At 37.5% G+C, this 19,930-nt stretch overlaps 1 protein-coding gene across 2 annotated transcripts in view; it reads right to left on the reverse strand.

Annotated features, from left to right (window-relative positions):
- The window catches only part of LOC121439861 (kelch-like protein 13), a 198,177-nt gene that overhangs the window by 69,275 nt on the left and 108,972 nt on the right, over positions 1-19,930 (reverse strand). Inside the window, exons 1-2 of one of the 2 annotated variants that reach the window (XM_041640478.1) lie at positions 7,101-7,216; positions 5,245-5,310 (exon numbers count right to left, since the gene is read on the reverse strand). In XM_041640478.1, coding sequence (XP_041496412.1) covers positions 5,245-5,310; positions 7,101-7,141 — 107 coding nt within the window. In that variant the 5' untranslated portion in view covers positions 7,142-7,216. Of the gene's footprint in view, positions 1-5,244; positions 5,311-7,100; positions 7,217-19,930 lie in introns of those variants that run through there. The other variant, XM_041640477.1, reaches the window with a different exon arrangement.

The raw sequence follows: 19,930 nt of genomic DNA on the forward strand, positions 1-19,930 counted from the left end.
AGATGGCAACCAAATCTGAAATCTGGCCAAGTAAGAAAAAAACACAACAATGTGAACAACACATTTCTCTAGGGAAATAACGCTTCACATGTGTAGTTATATACATGTATGCAAGTATCTTTCACACAGTAAGATTATATGGACTTGTGTATCTTCTTAGTTTGTTTCTATAAACTTGAATACAAAATATGCAATATATTTCTTCGTAGATAACTCACATATACAGCCTTGTTATAATCCATCTCAAATGTTGCTCACAGATTACTACATTGTAATAGTCTATTTTGAAAATTTCCCTAACAGAGCTACATAGATACATATGGTCTGACAACATATCTATAGAGATATGAACAATTACAGCTATGACCACTTCTGACATAGAACCACTGTCTTATGTTCATATTCATATGCAAGCACAGAAAAATCCATACTCCATGGTAGTATAAGTAATATGAAGGGCAGGATTCTCTAATAGCTCCAGTGGCTGAGAGTAATATGTTATGCAGTGGTAGAACAGTAATGTAAACAGCTAGTAGACTAAAAACTGGAGAACGCGCCAGGCAGTGGTGGTGCACACCTTTAATCCCAGCTCTCGGGGGGCAGAGGCGGGTAGATCTCTGAGTTAGATGCCAATCTGGTCTTCATTGCAAGTTCCAGGACACCCAAGGCTACACAAAAACCTTGTCTTGAAAAAATATAATGACACGCAACATATGGAACCGAAGATGAAAAAAGAAATTTGTTGGCAAGAGAGGCAATGGCTGGCAGGGGAATGGAAAGAACGTCCTGATTTTCACATAAAATGTTTATAGTTGGAAGTCCTACTTGACTGCTATCTACATACTTTTACTAATTAATTGCTAAAATGTATCAAAGAAGCCACAGGTTTAGGACAGGAGTAGGAGTGGGTGGACAAAGATACCCAGGGACTATATTAAGCAAAGAAGAAAGTTCCAGTTATTGAAGAACCAAAGGACCCAGAGATTCTGAATGTACTCACTCTGCTGCTAAAGCTAAAAATGATTAATGTTGAATGGTAAGTTCCGAAGTCCTTGCCTTCCCTGCTGCCTACCTTCTGGTAGTGTCTACATTATATCTTTCTTTTTTCTACCCTTCAGTCTTTTAAAGTATTCCCATCTGTTCAGAATTACTTTAATTCCAAACTAGAATGTCTGTATTTACTAGGGGCGAGTAGTAGTAGAAAGAAATGATGGAAGGAGGTCACTGAGGTGTCCACTGGAAAATATACCTTGGCACCAGTCTCTCCCCTGCTCTTAGACACTGTGATGTAAGCAGTGTCTATCAGATGCTCCCAGCACCGTGATAGTCTACCTTGCCTTCGACGTACAGAATTCAGCTGACCTTGAACTAAAACCTCTGAGATGAAACGGTTTGACTGAGGTATTTGCCACATTGATGAAAAGTTGACCAGCTCAGATACCATCTGGATAAAAGTAAGTACATGTTAAATAAAATCGTCCATGATATATACTTATGGAGCTAAAATAATCTATTGAAAAAGCTGTGTTGTCACCTTAAATAATAATCATTTATCTGGGTAAATACCTCTCAGCAACTTTCTAAAGATATCTTTAAATTACTTTGAGAGAAATAAGACATTAAGCTTCAACGCTTATCCAAAATCAAAACCATTTGAAAATGCACAGCATGGCTCTGTGAGAGAACATTAGCATGTTCGAGCTAACGGGATTAATAAGTAAATAATTAAAATAAAAATCCACAGTAAATGCACAGCATGGGGTAGGGTGTGACTCTGTGAGAGAACATTAGCATGCACGAGCTAACGGGATTAATAATTAAAATAAAAATCCACAGTAAATTTGGACGAACATTTATGTCTCTGTTAAATAAAAGTATTTGCACTTTTAACGTTGCAGGACTTTGTTTTTATTTTGGTAACTTTATATAGAAGCAGAACCAACCAAGTTAAATGGAGAAAATACAGCAATCTTTATATTTGTACCATCTGGGTAAAAGTAAACTAATTCATAATAATGATTACTTATGACGGTTGGAAAATTTCAGTAATAAGCACACTGTATAGCAAACATAAAGAGTGCCAATCAAAGAAAGCCAACACTTCCTATATTCTGTATTCGAAATAGCCAGTCATTTATAAACCTTTCAAACAGTAGATTTGCTTCAACATTCCAATTTTAATTAATGACCTACTATTACTCCTTTGGAAAATAAATACTTAAATGCAAAGATTCCCGTGAAAAAATTGCTGTTTTGGCTAAAACTGAGATTGGAAGATTACCTGATTATTTCATCTCTTCCTTTCCCTGTTTATTAATCCGGGGTTATAGTGCAACTACATTTTTGGGGTTGCCAGCAGGAAATCCTTTCCAAGTAAACTGATTCCAATGAGTCATTAAAATTATAAAATACTATATTAAGCTGCAATAAAAGTGCTATGGTTTACTATTACTGTTTTCTAAATTTATTCATTAAAACTTTAAATTCCCTATACATATATCGACTGAAACTGCTACTGTCAAAAACTGAAAGTTCACTTGGCAGTGGTGGCGCATGCCTTTAATCCCAGACTCACCAGACAGAGGCAGCTGGGTCTTTGGGTTCAAGGCCTCCCCGGTCTATCAAGTTCCGGGTCAGCCATAGATACACAGAGAAACCAAAACAAAAAAAGAAAAGAAAAGTTCATTTGTGTATGGGGGCATATGCCTCTCTAGTCCCAGACCTTGGGCATCGGAGACAGGAGGATTTGAGGCTAGCTGGGCTACAGAGGAACAAGACCAGGTCTCTAATAAATAAATAAACAAAGATTTAATTGTATTAAAAAAAGAGAAAAAAAAATCTTCAACAACAACTCCATCTCAAACCTGGACCCTACGACCCATTGCCATAACATGAATCCCAACATTTCCCATCATTTGCCTTCTATGGAAAGTCCTGAAGACTTAGTAACTTAGTCAAGATCTCTATTTTTGTGACTATTTCTAGAGTCTTCTCATTTTCTAATTTAGAATTCTTCTCTTTTGTGATTTTGAGCACTCCAAAACAGGTAAAAGGATACCAAAAAAGTACTGAAATATGACAAATATATGGTGTTTGGTCTAAATTACAGGGGCAGGTTTAGACACTACAGAATTTATTTCTTGTCCTTTATCTCATGTTCTATTGCAATTTTGAGTAAAAATAGAACACATCTTCTAAGTTTACCCTACATTTAAGCTAAATGTAACCTAAATTTTGGTTTTCTACTTGCATGTCTAAGATTGTCTATAGCCACTAACACATTCAGAACTACTTAGTATCTTCAAATACTTAGTGCCTAAAATAATCGCTTACTCCCCACAGCATTCTGAAGCTATGGACAACTTCACGAAAGCACATTTTCCTATTGGCTAGTACTGGCTAGCAGTCACGATTCCTTCTTCAGTTTAATCTAAGTTAGATACTGCTGAACGTTTTTAGCAGTCATCCACTAAAGGGTTTGAGCAAGTTCCCAAGAAATTGCAACATATTAAAACCAAATATTTGTGCTTGGAGGTTTCCAGAGATACATTTTTTCACGATTCAGATTTGTAAAGTATAAAAAAAAATTGTAAACAACAAAACTTGAAGAAGTAGCCAGACTGAGCTTAAACTGCTCCTGCAGAAGATAGGGAAAACATTAGCAAATTTATTTAAGACCATGCATTCATGTCAACTAAATGCATCTTTCTACCATGGCCTCTTTAATATATTAGTCACTGTACATAGTGTCATATAAAGGCTTTATAAATCACAAATATCAAAATCAATAATTTACTGTTTAGTCAAACCCCCCTTGAGAGAATCAGCATGATGAATTGGTTGTCATGAGTAAGCATGGAAAACTTTGCTAATGTTTCAAATACACAGAAGAGCACACGTGACCAGACTGCATGGTGCTCTCAGTCTCACCCGACACATCCAAAGGAGGAGGGATACAGGGATGTTGTGAAGCTCTGACCACACAGCAGTCTGGACAGCCTACTTTTTCGGACGTTCTTTAAAAATATTTTCAAATTAAAAATCTGGCAAAATTTAGCTATTAAAATACCAAAACTCAAAATAATTAAAATACCAAAACTTATTTTTCATGTCTTAGTGACATTTTCCTCTGCCTTTTACCTTCCTTAAGTTTAAAACAGAGACACAAGCCTTTCTAAAATACCTCAGCCTTCAAAAGTCACAAAAGCCACGGTGATCCACCTCAGGCATAGACACAGAAATGTGCACAAACGCTGCCTTTCATTCCTCACCCCTGTCTGCCCCTCGTCCCAACTGGCTTAGCTGATATGCTTTGACATAAAGCATAGATTCTGCTGAGAGAAAGATATTCTTCCCTTGGCTCTTCAAGAGGCAATAGCGAGGCACAGCAAACTTTTATACCTTTAAGGCAAACGCTCTCAAACATTAGTGTTTGAAGAATCACCTGGGGTGAATAAAATGTCAAAGTCTGGGGGCGGGGACTCATACTTTGCATTTTAAACAAGTACTCAGACATATTATCACACCAGGTCTAATAGGCTTGGGGAAAGGCTGCCTTAAAATCAAGGTAACCTACCCCTGCCCAAGATACGCAAGCCACAGTAATGTTCAGGTTCCTCTCCATCAATGGACCGACCCCCTTAGCACATTACATTGGCTGCTCACCACTGCCAAACCAGTATCCACAGCCCTTATCATGCCCTCCCACATTCAAAAGCGTCTCAGGTCAGGGAGAGTCTGAGAGCAAGATGCCCAGATGACAGAGGCAGACAGACAGAGGCACAGTGGCAAAAAGTGTGAAGTACAGGAACGAGAAAACAGTGGGAGTCAGGCTGATTATGCAATCCGGTTTCAAAGTTAGCCACTGGTTTTAAACTTTGTCCATTAGCAAAATTGGACAGAACAAGAGACCCGTGGACTGGCTGCAGCTCTGACACTAATTAGCTTAATGACCTCAAGTGCTATTTTTCACTTCTGTAAATTAGAGGAAAATGCTGCTTCCCTTGGTTATCCCACAGCAATAATAAGAAAGCCAAATGAACTTAGCTTTGTGAACTGAAACTGCAAAATACAAAACAACACAACAATGCAAATATTATTAACACAGTTCTTAATCAACACACCCTAGACATCAATGGAAGATTAATTGATAACTGAATGTCTTCAAATACCTCAGGGTCTCTTATTAAATAAATTCTTATCAGAAAAAAACAGGTACAGAAAAATGTAGACCCTTAGACATACCCTGAAGTTGATTTTTTGAATAAATCCTTGAAATCGGCTTGTTTTAAAGACAATTGCCTCCGTCTCCTGAAAGTGGAGTGCAAAAAAAAAAAAAATCTGGTTAATTGTGACTTTATTGTATCTGGTTCAAAATTTTCAATGCACAACCTGAAAATATTTAATGTAATTTAATAGGCCATATTTGTAAAATCTAAACACTTAAGGCCATACAGAACAGTTTGCCACAATATAAATTAGTTTTACAAAATGTAACAGAAAGTCATAAGATTCAATTTGTTTTTAGAAGCTTTCTTAATATTTCAGAAACTATAAAATTCAGATTGGCATTAAGTACTACATTGGTTTGCAGCTGATCTATAAGGCCAAGCTAATCAAATTAGCATAGAAGGAAACGGTTTTTTTTTCCAGTAGATAAACTTCAGCCTTTGGAATGATTTGTCAGTTTTTTAGCTTTTTACACTTAAAGGTCAGCTCTTTTCTGATACACTGCTTTGTCATGAAGACCAGAAAGCAAATGACAGACATTTTAATCATTCAGAGAACAAATGGCTCATGTTCTTCTAGGTTAATTTACTACCTTTTTTCTTATTTCCATACTGCCTATAATTAATAAAAACAGCTAAATAGATGTACAATCCCCTGTACAGTAAATTTCGGGGATTTTTTCTGTGAAGTTTTCTAATATAGCCAGCTCCTTCGGAATACATACAAGCAAGCACACACACGCACACACACACAAACACACACACATACACACACACACTCACACACACACACACACACACACACACACGCATACATCTCAACATTGGACAGACATTCTTCTGGTACTGCCTCCGGAATGCAGTTTTAAAAATAGAGACCACTACCAGAAACACTGCAGTATATGCTGCTGACAGTCAAATATCCTTAAAAAGATGACAATTTGCTGGCAGATGTTTGAGGCACTCCAACACAATGCATAATTTATTTGCATTTATTTCATTGATGTTGCTATCAGCTTATACAAAACAAACATTAGCCTTCCCTAATATTTTCCTCAAAATAAGCCATCTCGGAACTTTTTTTCTGGATCATTTCACAAGCATTAGTGCATTATTAAAGTCATAACTAGATTAAAGTCTAGAGAATCTTTAGAAAGACCATGACAAAGACATTATCCAAATATCCTCTTAAGTCAAAGGGCTCTCTACAAAAAATGACGCTGTTGAGAATTTTATTTCTTTGTGAAAATGATATATTAAAGACAGTGTCTCTTTAATGGAAATACTATTTCAAAGCTTACTTTAAAAATGCTATACACAAAAATATTATGGTTAAATAAGAAAAAGGTATAATAGGTTAAATTCACATTTGTCATTACTTCTTATTAAGCCTTGTCAAGCAAATGCCAATTCTATTTCTCCTATGTATATAATATACTAAAATATCTTTAAATACAGGTTATTTTATATTCTTATTAATATTATTCCTTTTCTTTGTGTATATAAGAACAATCTGGTGTGCCACCTTCTGGTGACTAAGTGAAATTATCTATCTCTACACAAGTCCCTATTCTTTATTTTAACTTTTAAAAATACGTATTTCTCAACCTGCATTACATTTATGCTATATAAATAAATCCATTCCAAAGTGTGAAGTAAAATAAAAATTCCTTAGAGGTTTTGTAAAAGGAAATCAAGCTTTACACACGCACCCTATGATTGTTACATGGTTACCAATATGTCTCCTGAATTCTACAATACATATAAAATTGATTTTTATATACTGTTACACAGCCACATCTCAAAATAACAGGCATGCCATTTTAATGAATAAGTAAGAGTAGTAAATAAAGGAAAAGAAAGGTTTCTTACCAGTAAGCCCATTTTTCTCTTAAGGTTTGAACTCTCATCATTTGTCATGTTCTTGTGGATCCCTCTCTCATCAAATTCTCTGGAGTTTTAAAGTTAAGAGCTGTGATGCACAGCTAGGCTCTGCTACTACACAGTAGCGCACCCTAGTGCCTCAGCCTGGTATAACACTTCAGCTGTGGCTCCCAGAAAAAGAAACAAGCCTTGCAAATACAAAAGTCCATGTCCCGCACATCTTGCCTTGATAAAAAAAATTAGTCAGTGCAGTTGAACTACTTATATTTCACATCTAATCTCCTGATCAGAAATGAAAATGGGAACTGAGTGAATCCAGAGCTTAGAAAGCTGAAGAGGAAGAAAACGCTCCTCTCCCAGCAGAGGCAGAGTGAGATGATGCATCAGGAGCTCTGCCTCAGACAAAACATGTTTACCTCAAAATAAGCTTATTTTTGCCAGGATCAGGGTTCATTATTTGTAAAATGGTCTTAAATCTTTATTATCTTTCACACTTTCCTATATACCACAGATAGTATTAAATCTTAGCCAGTCATTAAATATTGTATTTTTTCTCTTACATCAATTTTCCAGGAATCTACCTCCTATTGGTTTGTCTAAACAAACAAGCTACTTCAAAAGAAACGACTGTAACTGTTCTCCCCGCATCTCCCATTTTAATGCTTTAATCATAGTATTTCTAGATCACTCTTTTGAATAAAGCTACATGCGATAAAATTTTAGTATTCAGTGAGTACTCAAAATTCATTTACTCTTGGAATTACCTGTGTTATATACTATGTGTACTGATACTGATAGACAAGTGAACCAGAGAGACAGCTTTTTTAATCTCAAGAAGCTCCTGCCTGAGGGGGGAATGAGGCAGAAAAACATGGTGAAGAAGCTTTCGTGGCACAGAACCAGGGTGCCAGAGCAGAGGAAGAATGAAAACCGTGCTGCAACTGACTCACAGCTGGCGGTGGCTGAGTGGCTGCAAAGAAAGTGGCAGTGTTGAGGGACGTGCATTTTAAGGCATACAAAGGACCACAGAGCAGAAGACAATGCATGACAGTGAAAAGATCTGCATTGTATCCTTTGTGTTATGAGAAACCATTTGTTGAGTGAGTGGATGGATCAACAGCAGAATTAACCAGGCAGTAAGTGCAGCAAGGATCCACTCCACAGTGGCTGGCTGGCTCTTTCAGCTCACGGCTGTAGCAGCCCAGAAACAGCAGGCTGTCGTTCCCTCCGTCATAACCAGTTTTCTTTGTTCTTTCTTGCTTTTGCTCCACAGGTCCTCCTGGCATGCATTTTTACCCCCTCCACCTCCTTTTCTGAGAGAAACCCACCCTTGTAGATTTACCCTAAATTGTACTCTTTTCTGTAATATCGTCCAATTTTTCTTAAGAGGGGCTTGCGTTATTCTAATGTTTAGCATGCGATACATAAGAAATCACTTTGATCCTATGCTCATTACATGAAACAGAATTGAACAAAAGGGTGACAATAAGGGCAGAAGGCAGAGAATGGGGCCGCATGAGCTCAAGAAACCCACTTTTCCAGATTTCAAAGTACATAGCTCTTCTAATAACTTCCTAAACCATGCTCAAACCTCCAAGGAGAATATAAAAATGGTGGGGAGATGAGCCCTGTTAGACAGGAGCTTCACTTTATTGCTAGGTATGTCGTACCTCTAGTTCCAAAATTACAGAGGACAGATGAAAGATGCCAACAGAATAGCTCAAAGATGGACAAGTGACCTTTAGAAAACAGCTGTTAAGTTGGGGGAAACTGTGACTATCTTTTATCACGAGCAGTAAAGCAAAAGTATTCACCTTGAAGGCGTTCAATAAACTAAAGGAATTCATGAGGAGCACAGAAAGAGATGGGAAACAGGGTGAATTATTTGATCCTGCTTCAATATCTTCAGGAACAGGCTGTTAAAGGAGAATACCTGCGTGTAAGAAGAGAGCTGTAGTTTTTAAAGGGTTAACTGTTTTGCTGGGAGATTAATATAGAAAGAGGTGTCCTTAAGCTTGTGAATATCAGTATTTTCACTCTATGGAATCACATCTCATTATGCCCAATGTCGAATACTCAGTAAGTATTCGAGCTTTGTTTCACCCTGTTTATCTTAAGATTTATTCAAGGATACAAAAGCCATGATGTTTTCATTTATGTCAATAATGAAAGTCTTTTCATCATAATCATTGCTTTTATGTTCAAATGAATGAAGAGGAAGAGGCTAATAATTTCAAAACATAGCTAATAATTGAAAGTGTATGCTCTCTGACTTAAGATTTCCAAGATAAGAGTTGTCTACATACCCTTTTCTTTCATTGAGAGCTTTATACTAATTTTTAAGAAAATAATTAAATACAGAGGAAAATACAGAGGGTATGTAACTTTGGAAATGTGCCACATCTTCTCAAATAATCTTCAGGAAGGATTAGTAGTTAGGAGGACATAAAAACTGCTTCATTTGTCTCCAGAATAATGTTTTAAAACTGCACATTAATGATATCAGGGACTGAAAACAAAGTAAGTCAGACCATTCACCCGTTTAGTATAACAGACAACAGAGTAACTATTCTAGTATTTTCTTTAGACCAGACAGGAAAGACAGATCAAGTTTACATTATCATTTCATTAGAATAGATATTTTACTGAAATTATTCTAGCTAGATAATTTCAAGGTTGTAAAGGGAATGGGGGAGAGGCGTGATTACAAAAATCTACCAATGAAAGCCCATTAATAAGTATCGGATATCTGTGATTAGTTGTAACAAGTGTCTACTAGGCTTACGATAATTCACTCCAATTTCACATTAAATATCATCTTCTTATCACCTTCATGACAGCTTTCTGGCTGCTGCGATGTAAGATCGCTCAGAACATGGTTGAAGGGAGGTTGTTTATAGAGCTTTCTGTCCTTAAGTCTATGTATGGCATATTTGGAAAATCATTGGTATAAAGAAGGGTTAGTCTAGGAGCTGACAGCCGACAACCAGGAAGCCTGCACTTAGGTTCTGACTGATCTAGGTCCTCTGTGCCCATATTACAGTTGTGTAGCTTGGTCTTTTTGTAGGACTCCTAATAGTGGGAATAGGAGCTGTCCCTGACTCTTTTACTGGCTTTTTGGAACACTATTAATGTTTTATATTAAAAGAAATTATTCATATTCCTATAGCTCTCAAGTTCATACTACAGGAGAATTACCAGATTTCAGTAGTATTGGCATTCAATACTATGGAGCAAAGGAAAGGGAATGGCAAAGAAGGCTTTTACTGCTACTGATAACTTGTCTGTGGATTAGGAGAGAAATGGGAAAGAAAGCAAAGACTAGGGTTTCGTAGCATTCCAATCCTACAGAACAAAATCTGAAGTGTCTTAGATATCCTTAGAATAGGTCACAACTCAGGGCAGTAGGGATGGCTCAGTGGTTAGGAGTAATGGCTGTTCTTGCAGAGAACCAGGTTCAGTTTCCTGACCAAACCTGGTGACTCACAACTATCTGTAACTTCAGTTCTGGAGGGAGAGATGTTCTCTTCTCGCCTCCATCATTAAACAGGGACATGCATGCTGCACATACATTAAGGTGAAACATTCCTATGCGTTGGATAGGTCAATGAATCTCTTCGTTAAAAAAAAAATCGTATAGATCCTGCAATCTTTTCTCCCCTTCTTCTAAAGAATTTCCAAAACTCTGCCTAATGTTTGGCTGTGGGTCTGCATCTGTTTCCACCAGTTGGTCTCTCAATCTGGTCAAATGTGATGGCCAGGGGTCAAGGACACCACAGGAAAACTCACAGAATCAACTAACATGGGCTCATAGGGGCTCCCAGAGGCTGAACTGACAACCAGGGAGCCTGCACAGGACTGACCTAGGTCTGCTGTATATACATCACAGTTGTGTATTTTGGTCTTCTTGTGGGACCCCTAACAATGGGAGCAAGGGCTGTCTCTGACTCTTTCATTGGCTTTTGGGACTTTACTTCTCATACTCGGTCACCTTGCACACCCTTAATACATGGGGAGGTGCTTAGTCTCACTGCAACTTGATATGCCAAGGCTGGCTGATCATGAGAGACCTGCCTTTCTTAAACAGACGTAGAAGAGGAGTAGATTGGGGTGGGACGGAAACAAAGGAGGACAGGAGGGATGAATTGGGAGGAGAGGAGGGAGGGAAAACTGTGGCTGAAATGTAAAATAAATCTATTAACAATAGCAAGGAACAAAATTCATAGCATATAACTGACTACACAGCAATACAACAGATGGAAATTAACACTACTTAACCAATATTAATTATTCAAAGTTGACCATAAATATACATATTTTACTAACATAAAGAACCTAAAAGGGGTTAGAATATATGTGCTAGGATATTGGTTAAGTTTAATTTTTTATCATTCTATTTTATTTTATTTGTATTTTATGTCTGAGTGTTCTGCACATATACCTGCAGGCCAGAAGAGGGCATCAGATCCCATTATAGACAGCTGTGAGCCACCATGTGGGTGCTGAGAATTGAACTCAGATCCTCTGGAAGAGCAGCCAGTGCTCTTAACTGCTGAGCCATCTCTCCAGCCCCGTTATCATTTTAATTTGAAAAATAAAAATAAACTAACTGAACTCCCCAAACACAAGCTCAAACCTTTTAGATTAATAAACAAAAACATCCCCATCTGTCAATTACTTGTGGATCTGATTTTCCTAGCTAGATACTAAGTAAGATATTTACTTGTGTTAAGTACCAGCTTAATCTCAACCAGAAAAAATTCTAGTATTTTATTATACTTCTTAATTCTTAAGTATCTCATTTTCATTTTCATGTTAACCTGGTCCTCAAGAAGGCAATGTTCTCATCATTCTACCAGTGAGAAAACAACATCGTTAAATGATGCACTTGGTAACAGCTGCTGAGATAAACGGAAAACAAGAATCAGGCCTCTGACATCTAATTCAGTGTTTATGAGGGGCACACACACATGCACACACGTGGGTACACACACAGTGTTGTTTATTTTAAGGAAAACTGCAAACTACAAATACTAAGCACACTATCCTCCTTAAGTTTTCACATAGTGATGGGGAGGAATAGAGAGTAACTCGTGAAAGTTTCACTATACCAAAACATACAAATAAACAAACAAAAGTTGCAGAAGTGTCGATCTATACCTGTGCCAGAAATATCTTCCCAATGTCAATTTGAGGTTTCCTTTTACCTATAAATCAGCATTTTTTTGTCATACATTTTAAACATCCCATATTTTATTGTGCCCAACTACTTTCATAGATGATTCCATTTGGAATTCCATGCTCCCTGTCAACCAAAGAAACGTCTAGCCATGCTTAAGTATTCATGAATACCCCTTTCATGAAACCCTCCCACAATTCCTTACCAGGTGCCGGGTTCTAGTTTCCTGAGGAATATATCTCCTATCTCTTTGTATTATAGCTGCTTGTTTCTTTTCCCTCCCCATCTTTCTACACACACACACACCAAATCCTACTCATATAAGGTTAGATTTTATGTTTTTATAATCCCTAAATCAGTGCCTCACAAATATCAACTTGATAAAAAAAAGATAAATTTTGTAAAACTCATGTCAGCAGAGGTAGGTTCTTCTTTTCTTTCTAATCCTAATTTTTGATAGTTAAATAAGAAATCATTAAAGGAGTTTTATCCTCCCCAAAGTAAAATATGAGTCACAAGCCGCAAACAAAAGACTGTAGTAACAAGCAGCACACTGAAAGTGCTTCTGTTCGATGCTTGCATGATAGACCCTGTGACTGGCAGCACGCTCAGCATAGCAGATAAATAACCATGGAAGAGATGGATGTGGGGGTGACTCACTAAATGACTAATGAACTGTATTGAGAAAAGGAAATGCTTAGCTAGAATAAAAACAGTGCTCATTGTCAATTTTCTAAGTAAAGGCAAAATTGGTAAAGCTGAGAGAGTGAAGAAATGTGTTTCACAGGCTTGTCACCAGCTAATCTAGTGAATGCTGAAAAAATGAAGGCGCACCTTCTAAAGCTAGTCATTTCCACAGACTAGTAATTAAAAATGATAGAAGTCTATTCTGTGGATTGCTAGATTCTATTAAATTCTTATTTCCACCAGTGTTGATGAAAGAACACATTCTGAAACCCAATATTGGCAATCAATGCTTCACTAGATGGAGCAAAAATATTAAACAGTAGGTTCAATCAAGCAAGCTGCTGCACATTGCCAATACCCAGTAACACAAACGGTATGGAGGGCAGTCAAAAGGAAACTATACAAGCAAACGGGAGGCTGGGAGGAGGAAGGAGACTAGCAGAACGATGGGAAGGAGTCAAGCAGTGGGGGGATGGAGGATACAGTCAAAGCATATCATATACTCAAAGGAATCTGTCTTAATGCAACCCAGCAGCATGCACAATTGATACATCCCAATGAACAAAACACGATTAAGTAGAGAACTGAAACCCAGGAGGGCATAATGCTAACATGACCTCAACTTTCAAAATAAAGGAATACAGAATTTTGATTAAAGAGCTAAGAAACCTTATCCAATTAGAAGCTTATTTAGATTTACGAATGAATCTCTGTTCTTTAGCTCCACATTTCCTTGTCTCTTCTTTCACGCAGACTGGCAGGGAACAAATATCAAGGACATCAACACAGGGAACAATATAAAAATAAAATACAACTGGATTTCCCAAGAGAAAGAGCCTATTTGCAAACCGGATTACCATGGAGTACGGGCAGTGAGGGCGGAAGCGGATCATTAGCCACTATCTCCAGGGTGTCTTGGGAAATGGCTGGGAGGCCTGTTGGCTTTCACCAAGAAGAAGAAAAAAATGTGTTCTTATAATGTGATCTTTGGATTTTGCTAACATTGGACTCAAATTTGAGAACAGCAATTTAGCATGCAAGGCCTTCGAGCCTGGTTGAGAGTATAAGAAGCATAAAGGCTATTAGGAATCCGAGCCTAAAGAAAGGGCAGACCGGGAGCCACAAAGAACAATCAGCCAGCCAGGAATGCATACACTACCAATTAAAGGAAGAAGGTCCTGGACAATGAAATACAGAAGCCAAGATGTGACCCTGCACTAACAAATCATAAGCCAAGGCTGAGCTTAAACACCCTACCGCTTGTAATCTTCAGGAGCCTCTTTTCCTTTTTAATTTTATTTAAATAACTTTTTTCATTTATTTTACATACCAACCAGCTTCCCCTCCCCATTCACTCTCCTTCCATCTCCATTCAGAAAGGGACAGGCCTACCATGGCCTTGCACAAGCATGCCACATCAAGTTGAGGCAAAACTGAGTTCCTCCCCTTACCTTGAGGCAGGGTCGGGTAATCCAGCATGGGGAACAGGTTACCAAGAGCCAGCTAAGTGCCAGGGAGAGGTCCTGGTCCCACTGTTAGAAGTCTTCCTAAGAGACCAAGCTACATGATTGTAGGAGCCTCTTTTTCAATGCAATTCTATTTCCCAGTACAACTACTTAACAGCACCACCTTGCCCAGAAATGCCATGTAGCCATGAAGAAAAAAATGACACAACCTGATGCATATAGCAAGCCTGTACATGAGAATATACAAGACCAATGTAAGGGGGGAGGCCAAGAAGGGAAACTAAGGAATGGTTTGAAGCAAGAAGTGTGCAGTCTCAAAATAGCTTCTGCTGTTGTGAAACTCCCACTAATCTCCAATCTCGCTTCCTCCTGCCCCACTGTTTGCTCTGTAGTACTATCAGAATTTACAGAGATTACAGGTTCATGTGAGCTAACCGGGAGCCTGCCGAGATTATAATAACTCTAGCTTCTGAGATGAGGAGGCTAGCAGATATTCACACATTAGTGTGGATTAGTTCAAGCAAGTCTCTTCAAAGAGCAAAGAGCTTTTGCCCTGAGGGACTGAAGCTGGCTGGACTAGATGGAAAACTTCTGTGACCCTGGCAATATTGGGCAGGGTGCTATTTCATGAATGTAAGCAGCACAAAGGGACTTTGGAAGGTAGTAGGAATCAAGGAAATGGGGCTCAGTGGATAAAGTCCCTTCCAACCTTGAACCCTGATAACCTAAGTTCCATGTCTGGGAACTCACTCCTAGTTGTTGTCATTTGACCTCCACAAGTGTACCATGGCACTCACACATGCCTACACAGATAAGCAGATTTATATATTTAGAAATATACACGTACATACACACATGTGTAACAACCATTATAGAAAAAGAAGCCATGAATGTGAAATAGAGCAAGGAGGTAGTATATCTGACAATTTAGAGGGAAGACAAGGATAGAAAGTGTGTTGTAGAACAGGGAAACGGGACGTTCAAAAGGTCATACAAAAACAACAAAGCTCATCTTCCTCTACAACTCTGGCTTCTGGTCAAAGTCAAGCACTTCTTTCCTGATGTTGTTTCTACGTGGCTCTGAGTCTCAGGCTAGTACTGTCCAAGGGACACACTGACATTGACTACGCACGCAGATTAACTATAGTAATTGTAGTTATTGGATCTGGCATACACATTTCACCATCACAGATGTGATATGCAATGGTTAAAAAACTGATTTGCAAGTAGACTTTGAGAAAAATTCCAAAAAAAAAAAAAATCTCTTGTAAAGATTGTGGATGACCTCCTGTTTTCACAGAAGTTTTGCCTTTTCTTGAGTTTCAAATATTCAAATCTGGTTATTCTAAAGGTAACCAAATGCCCTTTTTTAAACTCCCCCAGCACTCACCACACATGTGTAGCTGCTTCTCCTTACATGTGCTCATTTCGGCATTCGAAACAAAGACTGTAAGCCAAGCACCTACAGGCAGAGGTCCTTCATTCAACTACTTAAGTGTTCAGTAAGCATCTACTTTGTAACCAGGGCCTGTGCTTAGGCTGCTACATCAACACAATAAATTCAGGCCCCTGCTTTCAATGTGAGAATGGTCTAAGTGACATGAGATGTGAAGTAAATGCAGTAGTCTCTAGCTGGAATAAATGAGCAAACCACAGATAGCCTTAACTGTACTAGAGCAGGAAATCGGAGAACGCTTGACAGAGATGACAACAGACCTGAGTATTTATAAACACGCAAGAGCATGTAAAGCATCAAGTCAGGGGGGAGCAGAGAGGGAGGAGGATACAACACTAGTTAGGGCACAATTCCAACTGGGACCAAATCAGGTCAAAGTAAGATAGCAGTACTGGAAGACAGTCAAAGAGATTTTTATGGAATAGAATATACAAGTCTAATTAGCAAATGTTTATCACTTATTATGTGCCAAAGAATATTAAAAATGTTTCGCCTACTTGATCACTGAATTTACTATATTTTTATAATGTAAATTTTGATAATATCCTTTCCAAAATACAAAACTAAGACAGGGTAACAAAGCAATATGGCTACTGTTACACAGAATATAAATACTGGACCTAGAATTCGGAACAAAGCAGTCTAGCTCCAAAAGTCATATATTCTTAAGCCCCTGATATATTATCTCCATATGTGAGGGGATAAAGGAGAGGCGGAATCTAGATGACATTCAGTTTATTGACAAAGAAAAAGGTAGAGGTAGAAGGAGCTTCTAACAGAGACAGCAACAGTGCCTAAGTTAAGCCGAGGCTCTTCAACTTCAGTTTATTTCCTCTGTATCGTATTGCTAGCCAATCAGGTACCATGTTATGAACCCACTTTGTCCTCTGTTCAAGAACTTGGCACATTTAGATTCTTGGAATTATTGATAAGTCCGACTTTTCACCTTTCTTAGGATGAGAGCTCCAAAGGCAAAAACCATGTCTTTGTTCAATTTTGATGAGCTTAAACTAATGTTCAATATGTACTCATTAAAAATAAATTCCCTTGAGCACAGAAAATAGCGTTTCTTGAAGTTTCCATTTTCCAGTCATCTGTGACTCGTCCTCATTTGTCATCTCAGGGGAAACTTTATTGTTTACTTTTGTTTTAAATCAATACTAAAACTGAACATTTATTTTAAAACAAAATTCCTGTGACTGTGACAAGAAAAAGAATATAATTTACCTTTGATAAAAACAATTCATCAAAAGAGATAGATGGCTCCTATAACAGGTAGTATTTGTGACCAACCTAATATCCTCGCACACAGTACCACAAACACCTCACTACTGAGTAGGCTTCATTGTTGATAGTTGTTTATTTTTTGAGCTGACATTCATATGAAATAAAATTAATGACTTCAGTGAACATTTTAGAGGCATCTAGTGTTTTCAGAATGTTGTGGAGTCATTTCACCAAAATTGTTGCAAAATGAGTTTATTCCCCCAGATAAAATTTATATCCATGAAAGACTTGCTTCCCATCACCCCTTTTTACATTTTGGCTAGAGTGAATAGGGATGTCCTGCACATGAGCATACACTGGTTTGAGCACGAGTCTTCCATTCTTTCAGAGATATACCTATAAATGGTATTTCTGATTCATAAGGTAACACCACAATGACCATTAAAAGACTAAACTTCTCAGATAGGTTTTGGGTAGCCTTTTTTGTGTTTTTGTATGTTTCAAAGAAGCACTGTCATTGAAAATTTTCACACCAAAATGTGTTTCTATACATATGGCATGCAAAGAAAAAAATCATTCCCATTATGCATATAAACTAGAAATTTCAAATTATTTCATCATATTTATGGAATACTTGTTTTGTATAAAATTTATTATTCTATAACAGCAGCAAATAATTTGAACACATACCTAATTTTGTCTCCATATACAATCAAATGATACATCACTAAGTTCATTAAAACCATTCCTTAATATTGCCATAACCTCACTGCATAGATCTGTTTTTTAAATTCAGTTTTTATTTACTGAAACATGATGACTTCAAACAATAAAATAGAAAAAAAACCACAGATCACGCACTTCACCATTATTATATTATAAAGACTTGTTTCTTCTAATAAAGGAGGGTTTGAAGTATCCATGTAAACCATGCAGAAATGTATTCTTGAGCATGCCAGAGCATTGCACTGGTAATGCATGGGTCTGAAGGAGGTAGTGGTACCTGTCCTAGTCTTGATTTAAACAATAACATCCATTAAAGTGATAAGTGTGATACAGCATGGTTTTCTTCTTTCATCAATCATTAAAATAAATAGAGACTCTATTCAAATTGTGCTTTGTATATCCAGTACAAAACACAGCACCCTCTAGAAACCTCTGACCTAATAGGATCTTATCCTCAGATATTGCATTGCCCCCCCAAAAGAAGCTTAAAACTTATCTTCAAACTAGCAATACTAACAATGCATGGATTCCCCCCTCTCTGTCTCTATCTCTCTCTGTCTCTGTCTCTCTCTCTCTCTCTCACACACACACACACACACACACACACACACACACACACACGGGGCGGGGGGGCGCAAGGGAGCACTAAAGAAAGCTTTCTGACAAATGTCTTTAACATCCCCTGAGAAAAGTTGAGTCTGGTGGGCACTGTATATAAACCAAGCTATAGGCAAAAACTAAAGAAAGGACACACATTCATTTAAATTCGTAATAATTTCCACTAAGGAGAATGCAGTCATCCTTTCATTTAACAGGACACTTTGGTTCAAATAATAATCACTACTTTAAATTGCATGCTCCATTTCTTTCTATATATAACCAAGCATGTCATCTTCTAGATTATTCTTCATCTAATTGCAAGTATAATTTAATTCTTATGATATACAGACTATCATAAAAATCTTTGCATTTATTCTTCTTAAGTAAAGTGAAATTTAAACCACTTTAGAATGCAAGTACCCATTAATATATACAAGTAGTATAAAATTGATAAGCTACATTAAAAGTTAAATTTTCTATGTGGAGATTGTATTGCCATTGATCCACACAACTTAAGTTTGTTCAAAAACAGGCTGGGCGGTGGTGGCGCACGCCTTTAATCCCAGCACTCGGGAGGCAGAGGCAGGCGGATCTCTGTGAGTTCGAGACCAGCCTGGTCTACAAGAGCTAGTTCCAGGACAAGCTCCAAAACCACAGAGAAACCCTGTCTCGAAAAACCAAAAAAAAAAAAAAAAAAAAAAAAAAAAACAAACACAAATCTGTCCACAAACAAAATATTTTGAAAATCGTTCCAAGAGAATAAAGTGATTATAAAATAAATATAAGGGTTAACAATGATAATATATGTAAAGTTCCTAGCAGAAGTCCCATGAACATCACAGCCATTTAGCAGATGACAGCTTAGATCCTTCAAGATCAGGTGGCTCTCCATGTAACTAAACCATGGATCTTGAAGCCATAATTAAATTTTAATTATCAGGTTTACTTTAGTCTGATTTTCTCACCTATTTTAGCACCCAGTACATTCAACCCCATTTCATAATCCTATGTATTTTTTAATAAATTTTATTGGGTTATAAACATCATTGAGTGTACAACAACGCTTGTAAAATAAATGATAACTAAACCACTAAGCATATAAAAGGGAAAAACATCTATGCAATAAACAAAATATCATCTTGCCTCTTTATAGCACCATATTAATTGCAGAGCACCTTTATATTTTGTGATTTCATTCATTTGTCATCTTTTATAGCTCTATGGTGCCAACAAGGGAAGCTGAGACCCACGGAAGTCAAACGATAGTTTGCTATCAGCAAAGCTGTGACTAAGAAGTAACTTTATAAAAAAAAAGGAAACCAAGTTTATAAAGACTAATAGAAACAGATTGAGAAGAATAAGAACACACACATTCGTAGTAATAAAGGCGGTAGCTAGGCATGGAGACAAAGACAAGAGACAAAAACACAACACATAGAGCCCCAACAGGAAGAAATGCTCATCTTTATGGGATTGT

The sequence above is a fragment of the Microtus oregoni genome, unplaced genomic scaffold (genome assembly GCF_018167655.1).
Source record: "Microtus oregoni isolate MIOR12 unplaced genomic scaffold, Mior012 000063F_ref0000156, whole genome shotgun sequence".
NCBI lineage: Eukaryota > Metazoa > Chordata > Mammalia > Rodentia > Cricetidae > Microtus > Microtus oregoni.